The sequence below is a fragment of the Phragmites australis genome, chromosome 2 (genome assembly GCF_958298935.1).
Source record: "Phragmites australis chromosome 2, lpPhrAust1.1, whole genome shotgun sequence".
NCBI classification, from domain to species: Eukaryota; Viridiplantae; Streptophyta; class Magnoliopsida; order Poales; family Poaceae; genus Phragmites; species Phragmites australis.
The window spans coordinates 43,126,208-43,138,991 of NC_084922.1; the positions used below are offsets into that span (position 1 = coordinate 43,126,208).

At 44.1% G+C, this 12,784-nt stretch overlaps 1 protein-coding gene across 2 annotated transcripts; it reads left to right on the forward strand.

Annotated features, from left to right (window-relative positions):
- The first annotated feature begins 4,309 nt into the window (after positions 1–4,309).
- Positions 4,310–5,753, forward strand: LOC133909038 (LOB domain-containing protein 15-like). Of its 2 annotated transcripts, none has more exons than XM_062351307.1 (3): positions 4,310–4,511; positions 4,591–5,107; positions 5,242–5,753. In XM_062351307.1, the coding sequence occupies exons 2-3, from the start codon at positions 4,775–4,777 to the stop codon at positions 5,680–5,682; spliced, it is 774 nt and encodes a 257-aa protein (XP_062207291.1). In that variant the 5' UTR covers positions 4,310–4,511; positions 4,591–4,774; the 3' UTR covers positions 5,683–5,753. The 2 variants fall into 2 exon arrangements, with proteins under 2 accessions (XP_062207291.1, XP_062207292.1); XM_062351308.1 differs by having other exon boundaries at positions 4,822–5,107.
- Positions 5,754–12,784: the final 7,031 nt, after the last annotated feature.

A 12,784-nucleotide genomic window follows, 5' to 3' on the forward strand; every position in this document is an offset into this window, starting at 1 on the left:
GCCTAATAGTTAGTCTATCCATTTGTTCCTACAGAGCATCAAACTTCCTCCTTTGGTTCTATTTGCACAACTTCTTAAAAATATCCATCAATATTTTGCTCCTAAATTGTTTGTAGAAGTTTGCTCCAAGATGGTGCATGCACTAATAGCTATGCAAATCTGGCCATGGCAAGACCACGCTCGCACCACTTTGCAATGTGTTGATAGCGTTCAACAGGCCTGCATGGCAATCATGGAGGACACACACGTTCAGCCTATTACCAATAACACCTCTCTTAACTCACTGCAGGAACCACAGTCAACTATTAGTAGACTCGCGTTCAACGAATGCAAAAACCAAAGGCACAACCTGATTCTCACCATCTACCTCGATAGCTGTGAGTATATGCCATTGTATTTGCCTGTGAGGAATATCCCATCCACGCACATCACCAGTTGGTAATGTCAGAATGCCTCGATCATATAGCCAAATGATCAGAACGCCCATTGGAGGACTTGATCTCCATCTAGATTGACAAAATCATGAGTAGCAATGCAGGTACCCAGGTTCCTCCCCTGAATAACCTCTAGAAATAAAGGTAGGTTGTGGTATGAGTCCTTATATGTGCCAAACCTCTTCTCTAACACATTCTGTTTCGCTCTCTATGTCATGTCATACAAAATATCGTACCAAAATCTATTGTCGATAGCATGCATAATTCCAAACAGGGACATACTAGTCTTCCTCACAATCTCTAGGTACATCTCCTTCGCAAAAAAATCAACGATCATATTCTTGTGTGCGCTCAAATGTCGGCTCAAGTTGCAAGTATGCGGCTCAACAATGGACGCTATCCATATAGTGTCACACATTGGCAAGAATTCATGGACTCGTCATGTGCAACCTTCAGCTAAAAATTTCACGTCGTATGTCCGAGGATTGAAAATTACCACCTTGAACTCCCTCTTTTTCCATGACGACTCGTGAGCATCGTTCACCGTCAACTTCTTCAATGCAAAACTCGACCATTTTTTTGGAAGTCCTTTACATGAGTCCACAAATGTGCGAAACTTGTCGTCTTCCTCCATCTGGTCTGCCTCGTCTAGCTCCCCCTGATTAGCAAGCATCGCTGCCTAATCATCTTCCCTGTTGTTACATTCTTCTCTTGCCGTTTGCACCTGTTGGGATCAAAGTCCCAGACAAGATGGACCTTCGGGGGTGGAAGTGGCGAAGGTCCCTTATAGTGACGTGTACTGGAAGTAGAACAATTTTCGATTACCTTTCACGGTTACACTGTGGCTCTATTTATAGCTCGTACCCGGCGATCACGGACCCGGTTTACATATATTACCCCCTAACCTGCTACATTCCTGGAATATCCGGGGGTAATATGGTACAAATGAGCATGATCCCATAATTACAGCAGTGCCCAGGGCAACTGGGCCCACTGTCAAGCTGACCGTCCAACCGAAGGATATCGAAGCCCTCTTGGTTCGACCACCTGACGAGCTGCCTTCACCGCCTCCTGGCGAAGACCTGGTCGTGTCTTCGCATGGTTCGAAGGATGCGGGACGCGAATTAGGGCTTCACCCGACAATCGAGATCGGTCAGCCTTCGCGTGCGCCAATCCAACGAGAACAAGATGCTTGGACGCTTCGCACGCGCCAGTCCGGTGAGAAGAAAATGCAACCAGCACGACAGCTATCACGTAGCACCTCCAACTAACCTCGCAGTTGTCTTCGAGTGCGGGGATGGCAGGAGATGATCCCTGACAGTACCTCAACCGGTGCACTAGTCCATAGGGGAACCTCCGGAACCACACTCTTCTGCACCTCCTCATCAACAATATTTTCACCAACAGCTTCTATGGTGCTAAGGCTGGCTTCCGTGGAACCAAGAACGCTCGTTTCTACAAGGATGCAGTCTGAAAAAACCATGTCTCAACCCTAGTGACACAAATTGTTGCTATTGCTTCGAACATGTAAGCTCCAGGAGCTCCCACTACCACCCGATTTCGCAACATCTAAGAATCAGAATCTTCACCGTCAGCAGCTGATGTGCCGGATTAAGTTGCAGCAGATTATACAGCCAACCTAACACTTAGGGTGTGTTTGGTTGTCCGCATGAGGTTTTGTAGAGCTGCATCGTATATCCTGGATGAGTGGAAGCAGGCTGAGGGGATCCGTATTCTGGAAAAGAAGTATGTTTGGTTGGTTGGATAAGCGGATGCAGGTAGATTTTGAGTTTGTGTTTGGTAGGTTGAATCTCAGACTGCATGTGGGGATTCGATGTCACTGACGAGTGGGCCCCGCGTCGTCCAGGCTGCATCCTGCCGGCCAGGACGGCACCTACGGCCGATTCGGCCTGCTCCCGGCATGCAGCACGCGCGCGTATTCGCTGCACCCGCGGCTGCAGCGCGCTCCGTCGCTGCACCCATCCAAACGCGCTGCTCCCTCATCGTATACTGCTGTGGCTGCACGCGCGGCTGCATGCACGCACGGCTGCGCCCATCCGAACACGCTCTTAGTGCCCGCCGTATTTCTCCAGGACTATTCAATTATGTGTCCACATACTAGAAGTTACTCAAATCCACCCCATTATCATAATGCATGATATATCCAAAATCGTAAAAAAACCTTCAACCCCACTACAATTGACATCCCTGATTGAACATACAATACCAATATTCCATCAGCTAAATTTACTCTAATTACCTTACAAATTATACTAAAATCACTATAAAACGGTAAAAAATATTATGTCTAGCCACCTAAATATTCCAACCGACAAATCCAATTTTAAATATACCGCATGTTCCTATATAGTCTCTAAATTTTATACCTGTAATTTTCACCAACATCTAATACCTACTGTAAACATTCTCCTCTAATTTTCTAAATTCCCCTAATATTGTAATCCTAGATTTCTACGAAATTGAAATGAAGTACTATTACATAATACATTTGAAATAATATATTTCCTTTATATTCTAATATATCATATCAAAATTATTCCTCTACTGTAACTCTATGTCTCCTATATTTATATCTAAATTTCTGTAATCCTAATTTTTGTATAACATTTCCTAATCTAACCAAAACTATAAATTAATAATATCGATGAACATTGACGTTGCATTCTAGAATCAATGCTACATAAAATTACCAAATCTATAAATTATAAGATGCGCCTAATCACTAAGATGCCTCAAAAATGTTTTATCAAACACTACTAAATTTCTACCAACTCTTTAAATAAATAAACCTAATTTTTGTTTTATCGAATCTTGCCTATCTTAAATGTATTGAATATTGCTACTCTAAATATGCCTCAAATCTAATCAAAATTCATATTCGACATATATCAAAATTTCCTAAATAATAGGCTTACACTATTTCCTATTCTACATGTATTGCAAAATTCTAAACATTATACTAAAAAAATACTACATATTGTGCCTACAAATTCTAGCCTGAATATTCTTAACATTTGACTCTAAACTTTCTAAACATTATATCTATATTACGGAAATCCTACTCTAAATTTTCTATCTATACCACTAAAATCCTACACTAAAATTTCTAAACACTCTAAATATCCAAGTCTAAATATACCATGCACATCCTACACTAAAATTTCTAAACACTCTAAATATACCGCGCAAATCGTGCTCTAAATTTTATATCCGCCATTCTATACAACTATGTCTCTAACTTAATTTTATTCTACTGAATTTGTCTCTACACTATCTACTACTATTCCTATTCTACCTACTACTATTGCTATTCTAATCTAAGTTAAAAAAGAAGAAAAAAGTACCGGCGAATGTAGCAGTATGGTGCCGCAGGTTCCTTCCTCCGTGTGTCGTAGATCCCTCTCCTCCTCGTGCTGCCGCTCTCTCTCCTCCATGCGCGTCGCTGCTCTCGATCACAAACGCGAGTGTTCGAAGAAGAAGACGAACCGATCGGCGGCTGTATATAAATTATAGGCATGTCGGTACTCCGAGTATCGACAGGTACCACATCATAGGCTGTCATCATTCACCGAAAGCCTCTATGGCACCCCCATTTCACCGAGCCCACGACATATCGATACTCTGCATATCGATAGGTCTACGGGCCCACTACCACATAGGAAGTCGGTACACGAAGTACCGACAGGTCCCTAATTGACACTCTACATACCGAAAGGTACTATTCTTACCATTTTATGAATTTAGCTATTATATTTTATAATTTTCTAATAAAATAATATTATTAACAAATCAGGAGCCAAGCCAAGTAATCGAGTCGACCTGCACTCGCCAACATTTCTTCCTGATCTCCTCACCAGATTTACTTACTACCAATTGTCGGTCTTTAGGCCCATCCCCCTCATTAATGCCTTGCCTTTTAAGCACTCTTTCCTTCCTCGCTCTTCCAAACTTTACACTTCTATACCTCTCCCTGTCCCTTCCCTGTCCTGTCATTCTTGTTCGTGTCCATCTCCATCTCCCCAGCACAGGAGAGCATGCCTGAATGTCCACGGAGAGGTAAGCGACCACAACAATAGCTTGCAGTTTTCTTCCTCTTTTGTCTCCTTGTGAGTTGTGTCTCTTCCTTCGCTGACAGAGTTCTCCAAAAGAAACTTTCTCCAAAGGGATCTGATTGCGTTTCTTTGTTCTACTCCTTTTGCTTGAAAGGTTAATCAAGAGATAAACAATGGACTAGTATATTTTTCTAGTTCTAGTGGTTTAAATTCTACCATTGTGCTTTGCATCAAACTGGACTCTCAAGATTTCCCCTCTTCAATCCCATGCAACAAACCCTAAGTGGCAACTCTGCCTGTTGGACTTCCACCAGGGAGAGACTCGATGAGATCGGCAAGAAGATCAAGCGAGAGCCGGGCACAGCCGTCATCGCCGCCGCCGCCTCTGCCTCCACCGCACCGGCCGACAACCGCGTCCCCCGCCGGCTCGGCCTCGGCGAAGCCCTGAACACCGTGACCCCGTGCGCCGCGTGCAAGCTCCTGCGCCGCCGCTGCGCGCAGGAGTGCCCCTTCGCCCCCTACTTCTCGCCGCACGAGCCCCACAAGTTCGCTGCCGTCCACAAGGTCTTCGGCGCCAGCAACGTCTCCAAGATGCTCTTGGTACGCCGAAACATCACAAATACACACACACACACACATATAGAGATATATATATATATATATATATATCTAATAAAAAAATTTGCATCGTGACATGTGTGTTGATGGCTTCCGTGCAACGCGTTGATTGGCAGGAGGTGGCGGAGGCGGAGAGGGCGGACGCGGCGAGCAGCCTGGTGTACGAGGCCAACCTCCGGCTGCGGGACCCGGTGTACGGCTGCATGGGCGCCATCTCCCTGCTGCAGCAGCAGGTGAACGCGCTGGAAGCCGAGCTGGAGGCGGTCAGGGCCGAGATCTTCAAACACAGGTACCGGCAGGCCTGCGCCGGCGCCGGCGCGGGTCTCATGGACAACGCCGCGCAAACCGCTGCCGGCTTCGTCGCTTCCGCGCCGCCTGTGCACGCTGGGGACGTGGTGTCGGTGGTGGAGGGTGGCCAAGAGGTCGCAGCCGCGGTCGGTGCTCCGGGGATGTCGGCGTCGTCTGCGGTGTACGTTGCCGAAGCCGAACAACCCTCAAGTACTACTGATCACTATGGCTCCCTTAACACAAGTGAGCATGCTGCATACTTTGGTTGACATGCATGGATTTATTTAACATTTGGTGAGATGAAAATTAAACCGGCCGGGAGAATAAACCGTGTGCAAGTTTAAAATTATATATGTTTTCTAGAAATAGATATATAGCTGTGGATCCATTGGGTGGCAAAAATTTCATCCAATGGAATGTATGTACCATTTATTTTTCTTGTAATTGCCCGTGTGATTGGTTGATTAGTTCAATTAATTAATCCTTCCGTTCATAAATAGTAGAAATATTTTTTGAAAAAAATCAAACTTCATCTACTTTAACTAACATTTAATCAAATTATAAGAATATCTGGTATATAAAAATTATATAGCTAGATTTACAATTTAAAATGATTTCACACTTTATAGGTTTTGTAGTTATAAATGATATATTTTGTAAGAAAATATTAGTCAAAATTTAACTTTGAAGATCGAGCCTAAAAGAAATATGTCTATTATTTCTGAACGGGGGTAAGAGAATGCTAAATCTTATACAAAATACACAGGCTAGTTTCTAGATTTGCCGCTCAACAATTTTAAGCAAAATTTGTAGCATCTAACACTACACGTGTGTAGCTCAAACCTGCTGTTTCATTAACTCGAGCTTAGATACTGATAGTTTGTTGCTAATTGAATCGATCAATCCAAAAAAGAGTTCTTCCTTTTTGATCGTGTGAATTTCAATGTTGATATGAATTTCTATCTAGGTCAATAGTTCTTTCAGCGGCCAGTGCTCGGATATACGCTTCTTTTTACAGACTTTGCTGTTCACTGTTTAATTTTTTGAGTGCTTGTTCTTCCATGAATTGATGCATATCAGTTTGATGCTTAGTGCTTAATCGTGTCTTTACCAGAATATCATGTTCATTTTCTACTTGTGGCATTTCGGCGAGTTGATCATTTTGCTCAAGTAGAACTGTATATACGGATAGGACAAATGAAAGTCTACAGAACGTGTGAATGAAGCAACACAAGGACGCTACTATAGCAAATACTTGTCTACACTGATCCACATACAATATATAATTCGGCTCTGCTATGTTTTGGTAGATGTTATATATGATATGATTGACGTCATTTTATTTCTGGACGAGCATATCGTCGAAAGATTTCGTTTTCCTGTAGCTCTGAAATTATCAATGACTTTCCTGCATGTTGTCTGTTTGCTGAAACTTTTCTTTCAGTTATTAAGCAAAGCTAGCTTTAGGATTTTTGCTATCACTTCAGTTCGATCACCTGCTTTATCTCATTTCATTAGAGGGGGCATTCATTATTTGGTAAAATGAAGTCCAGTGGATTTTCAAGATCTTTTTGTCTGCTGATACTACTTGTTATCATCATCTTGCCTTTTGTAGATCTGTGTTGTCAGCCATATTCTTTACTCTCTTTTTTCACATGCTGATTTTGTGTATTGTTTTCTATAATATACCATATCCCTGTGCTGAAGTCTACGTAGTGCAGAAAAGGAACTAGTACTTCATATGTAGATGCACGTGGTTTTGTTGCTCCACACATAGTGATATGAGCCTTATTAGTGCGCAAAGCTAGACTCTATTTCTTACTCAAAATAAGTCTCGTTCTCAAAAAAATTAAAGTCTCCAAATATTATTTTCATAATTGTATTTTTACATAGTTTTGAAACGTAATAAGATTATACTATACCGGAAGTAATACCTAGCCGTTTCGAAAAAAATGAAAGTACCTTCTACGACAAATTCACTTGTTATCATTTTTATATGGTTGATCCAAACTATAATAAAGATATTAGCGTTCATCAAAGTATTACTTTGTTGTGTAAACTTCATAATAATGCTAGTTTTTCTTCCTGGTGACACTATATATCATGTATGCAGGCAAGCATGCGTCCTCTTAACCCTCTTTACCTAATACTCGTGTGATCTTGTCCCAGTAGAAAGCAACGTTAATTACTGGAGTAGTAGAAGTCTTAGGGTCTCTGCATGGTGCATATACTGAGTCTGATAGAAAGCTGGCTCTTTCATGCATGGATTGGATGTCAAATGTCAATGGCTGCTAGCAGCTAATTGCAATCCCAAAATCTGTAGGATGAGGACGAGGGGCCTTTCCTTGGCGTGTGGACTTTGCAGTTAGCTCGTACTAGTTGAGTTCGAAGTAGGTAAAGTAAGGTACAGACACTCGATCTTGAATAGTTGCATATTAAAAATCGCAGCACCAGCACGGCTTCTGGCTCCAGGATCCGTCCATGTCATGTGTGCGAGAGAGAGAGAGACTTTGCTCTTTCCGAGACAGAGAGAGAGAAGCTTCAGCCTTAGAGAGAGAGGCTTCTTGTTCGTTAGTTTATTAGAGAGAGATCGGCAGATAGCGAGGTTCGCGTGCATGGCGTCTGGGATGTATAGGCAGCGGGATCTGGTCCACCGTCGTGCTTGCTTAATTCGGACGGCGGGCACCCCCTGCTTGTCTGCACTCAACCCCATTGGCCATTGCCGACGCTTGGAAGTCTTCGCTAACCTCGAAACCGAGCACGGAATGCTACTACCCTCCCACTTGTACATCGTCAGTGTCAGTACAGTGTGACTGATGTGCTTACGCATGGATATGGTCACAATGCGTCCAAGGCCATTCTTTCACGAGAGGCCGTGGGCCGTGCCGGTCGTCCATGGATTCTCCTCGCCGGCATGGACCAAGGGGCAAGGGCAATTAACGATAGTTCGGTGTGCAGCCTGTGAGCTGTACTGGGCATGCATGTTCGAGTCCCTGCTATCGCAGTTCACAGTCGCACGCTCTGACTGGTCGGCGACGGTGCAAGCAGACGGCGGATCGATCAGGAATACTTTAGTTAAATCGTTCGTAGCGATGGTACATAATGTAGCGGTTTCATTGACCGGGAGGTGCCGACTTCACGAATCTTGAGACGCTGCACGTGGTGGTGGCAGCAGCTACACGCGACCTCGATGCCGCTGTTTTACATGTTCGGTGAGAAGTACACATGTCACTACCTTGCTGTTTCTTCATGGCCACTGACAAATGACAGTTTTTGTCAAGTCAGAAACACACCGAATCTTGCAGTTACGTGCTCCTTCGTTCAGAATCGAGTCTATAGGGACAGCGATATGATCTGTTTCCGTGCATTCGTCCAATCGTCAAAGCTCGACTAACATCTAGCCTGGCAACGAGTTGGGTCAGCACCGGTGCAGACAACACATCCAATTCAAAACCTGAGTCAGAAAATCCTATTCGAACGTGATTCGACTAACGAGTGAAAATATACCCTTGATCTTGAACTCGGCAGGGACCTGAAATCCATGCACCCGCGAGCACTGCAGTGGCTTGGAGCTCGAGGTGAGAGGCGGGCGGGCACAAGCGAAGGCAGGGCGGCCGGCGACGGGCGTGGGTAGGCGACGGTGGTCGAGAGGCAAGCAGGCACGAGCAGAGGTGGGGCGACCAGCCACAAGCACGAGCAGCGACAGCGGCCAGGACGTGGGCGAGCGAGGGCGGATTCGGGGCGGCCGACAGCGGCCAGGAGGTGGGTGAGCGACGGCAGCCAGAAGACAGGTAGACAAAAGGCAAGTAACAGTTGGCGCGGGTGGGCTACGTTGGGCAGGATGCGGGCGGGTGGCGGCAATCAGGAATCGGGCACCTGTCGGGTCGCGGGAGGAAATTGACCCCCGACCAGACCCGATTAGTAATCGGGGCCTGACCTGCGATCCTACGGACGAAAATTCAATCCCACTCCTACCCCATCGGGTGTAAAACCCGCAAAAACCTGATCCGACCCAGCCTGCTCCGTTGCCGGCCCTACTAACATCTGCGCCGTCGTCGTGCGGTGCGTCGATCACTATCTCAGGCGAACGCTGGACGGTCTAGTATTGCTCCAGCTGTGGCCGTTGTGGTAGGCTGTAGAGATGGCAAATGGCAAGAGTGCATGCCCAAGGCCTAGTACTAGTAGTGCTACCAAAGATCATGAACTGGGCCTGGAAACTGGATCCAACTAGGCAGCAGGAACCCCAGCAGTCTCGTATATTAGCCCAGTTTACCATTGGACACTACCTATAGTCTTCCAAAAAAAATGGATTTCCTGTATGGATTGACGCGAAAAATTAGAAAACTTATGAAGAGAGAGGATTTATTATATTGAGTGGAAAAATAAGAAAATTATAAAGAGAAAAACAAAAATTAAGAAAATTATAAAGAGTGGATTTGAACCCACGCCCTTTCGGACCAGAACCTTATTCTGGCACCTTAGACCAACTCTGCCATCTCAACATTTGTTGTTTAATCTCAAATAAGCCAATTAAATTCTCTTAATATGAAACTTAAACAGGTAAAGGTAAATAATCTATCGTTAATCATCACATGTGAAACATGCTGCGCGTATATATGATAACCGACTAGTAGTTCATGCTTCTATTCAGGTTGGGCCAAGTAACACACACCGCACAATACAACTGATGGGTATTCATCTATGCCCATACCCTAAGGCTCTGACTAGTGCTAACTATGATTTCACTTCACTGATGTGTTCCGACCAATAGATTCTCATCGAAAAAATCAGCTTGCGTTCGTTTTATCTTGCAAATACTAGTGGAAAAGAAGAAAATGTGTTTCTTCAAGAAATATCCTAGGTCCATATTGTGCTGATCGGCTCTCATCGAACTTACAGGTCTTATTGGGCCGGCCTTTTCAGCCCAAACAATTATGGGCTTTATTAGCAAGCTTCTGTTGTCTACTCCACAATTGGCCGACGTCCTCTCAAGAAAAGAAAAAAAAATGATCCAAGGCCCTCTAAACTGAAAAATGGTCCAGTGCAGTCATGTTCTTCAAAGGAAAGAAAAATCTCTTGTCACATCATCCTATGGATCAGCCCATAATTACACGGTGTAACTAATATTACTAGGGAACTGAACGATCTTTTCAGAAAATGGAGCAGTGCTCTGAGCCACTGACCGCAGGGCTATCGGTGTCTTGGTGACATGTGTTTGATTCTTGAATCGAAACTGGAGTTTCGGTGATATGCTGGAGGCAGCGGATAAGGTTAATGTAGTGCTTTCTCTTTTGCTGACACAACTGAATCCCTTTTCTTCAAATATCTGGACCATCTAATCACTATCAGTAAAAACGATTGTTTAGATAAAGAAATAACATTATCCCAGCCTCAATTTTAAACAACTTAACATGTATGACATGAATAATAAAAGTTTAAACACTAAGTTTGTTACTAAACTGACACCTATGTTTGGCAAAAATTTCCAATATTGTGGTCTCCAACAAGCAGCATGCTACCTTTATGCGGCCGCGTTCCTCTTCCTTTTGCAACAGGAACAAAAAGCGAATCTAATATATACCTTTGAATATTACCTATATAGAAGAGTGAACTGATTTTTTTGTTTGTCAAAAACTGCATCTTTTCGATTTAGCCAAATTACCTAATAAAGAGTACTTGTCCCAATCAATATCTGATACTTAAGTTTATGATCAACCCCATTAAGCTAGTCTCCAAACATGTTAAAAACACTTAAAGGAGGGGAAAGGCCAAAAGTAATTTGTACCATCCTCCATATAAATCTAGCAAATTGGCAATCAAAGAAAAGATGATGAATGGTCTCATCAAGAGTACAGAAGCAACACTTAGTATTATCCTTACATTGTCTTTTCACTAAATTGTCTTTGGTTAAGGTTACCCCGTTGTATAAATACCCATGAACACTTTAATCTTCAGAGTGAGTTTCAATTTCCAGATATAACCATTAGTTGGCAGAACCCTATCATTAACCAAAGCTAGATACATTGAAGGAACACTGAATAACACATTATGTTTTTTCCTATGTATTTCATGAATGATTTCATGAAGAATGAACACACCTTCCATAATATACCTTCCAGGCAAGAGCGCTGTTTGAGTTGGTCTAATGATTTTTTGAGCAATTCCGTCGTCGGCCGCCATTCGTCACCGGCGTCCAATCGTCAATCTCAGACTTCTGCCGATTTTGGGTCTTGTTCTCTGACGCAATCGCAACCACCATCCTCCTCGTGTCCTCCCTGGCCAGACGGATCTATCGCTCCGACTCATCCTGCTCCTCACCAGCGACAGCAGATCTCGCACCGGCGACTCGCCGGCGGATCTCGTCGGCTGGCGCAACAATGAGTCCGCGACCTTTCATCGCCTCCTTTCACCTCCGTCGCTCATGGCCATTCGAGTTTATTCGCTGGAGGAACGTGTGTGCATCCCAACCTATCAGAAAATGAATACTACAGGCCTTTTGTGACCTGCATTTTTTCCACATCTGTTACAGAATACAGGGTAACTAAGGTGAGCATGTCGTTTTTTTCTGTGGAGAGTGGTAGACTTTAGCTTGAGAAAAGAGATGGGCAAACTTTAAATGGCAAAGATGATCCATTTCTTCAGTCGTTTGATATAAAATCGCAACGCTAGCTTCTGGATTGGCCGTATACAGGTTCGCGTAGCGCCTGGAAGAGTGGAAATTGCTAGGTAGAGAGCACTAGAGCTACTTGTGCTTATAGATATGCACAAAGTTGCACACTCGAACCTCGTCTAGTCTGATCGCTGAAGTCACGTACATTGGCACAATTTATCAGAAGCTCAGGATTGGGCGTCGCGGCGTCCTGACGCTCTGCGTGCGTTGCATGTGGTGCCTCTTGCAGTCCCACAGTAACACTACGGATGTGAGCGACTTGATGACGTAGGCTGTGTACGTATTTTAGCATACTAAAGAACATGGATTAGAAATCTGCCTTTTGCATCTTCTAGATCTTATCATGAGCTCTGCTGCCTCGTCCACTTAGGTCTAACTAAAAATACAGGATATGATGGCGGAGCCCACTGCTGCTCTCTCGCAAAGGTGCAGCAGAGAGGCCTGGTTACTGTCTACGGCGCAGAAGAGACCGTCAAAAGGCACCCCTGTTGATGATCTTGTGGAGACAGCACTTGGATCTGCAAAAAGGGCCACTTTGAGAGTAAAGAACATGGATATACCAATACAGCATCACACCTGCATCAGCGTGATTCATATACCGGTAGATCAAGCAGGGCTTGTTCGGTTATAATCTTATAGTGACCATTTGAAGTATCAGGTTTGCGTGCTAAATCAAATATATCCATTGTTGGTTCACGGTT

Bases quoted from the DNA above. Each gene is read 5' to 3' on its own strand.
- LOC133909038 (XM_062351307.1), top strand. From the start codon at position 4,775: ATGCAACAAACCCTAAGTGGCAACTCTGCCTGTTGGACTTCCACCAGG. The intron at 5,108-5,241 runs GTACGCCGAAAC...GTTGATTGGCAG, and splicing joins ACGTCTCCAAGATGCTCTTG to GAGGTGGCGGAGGCGGAGAG.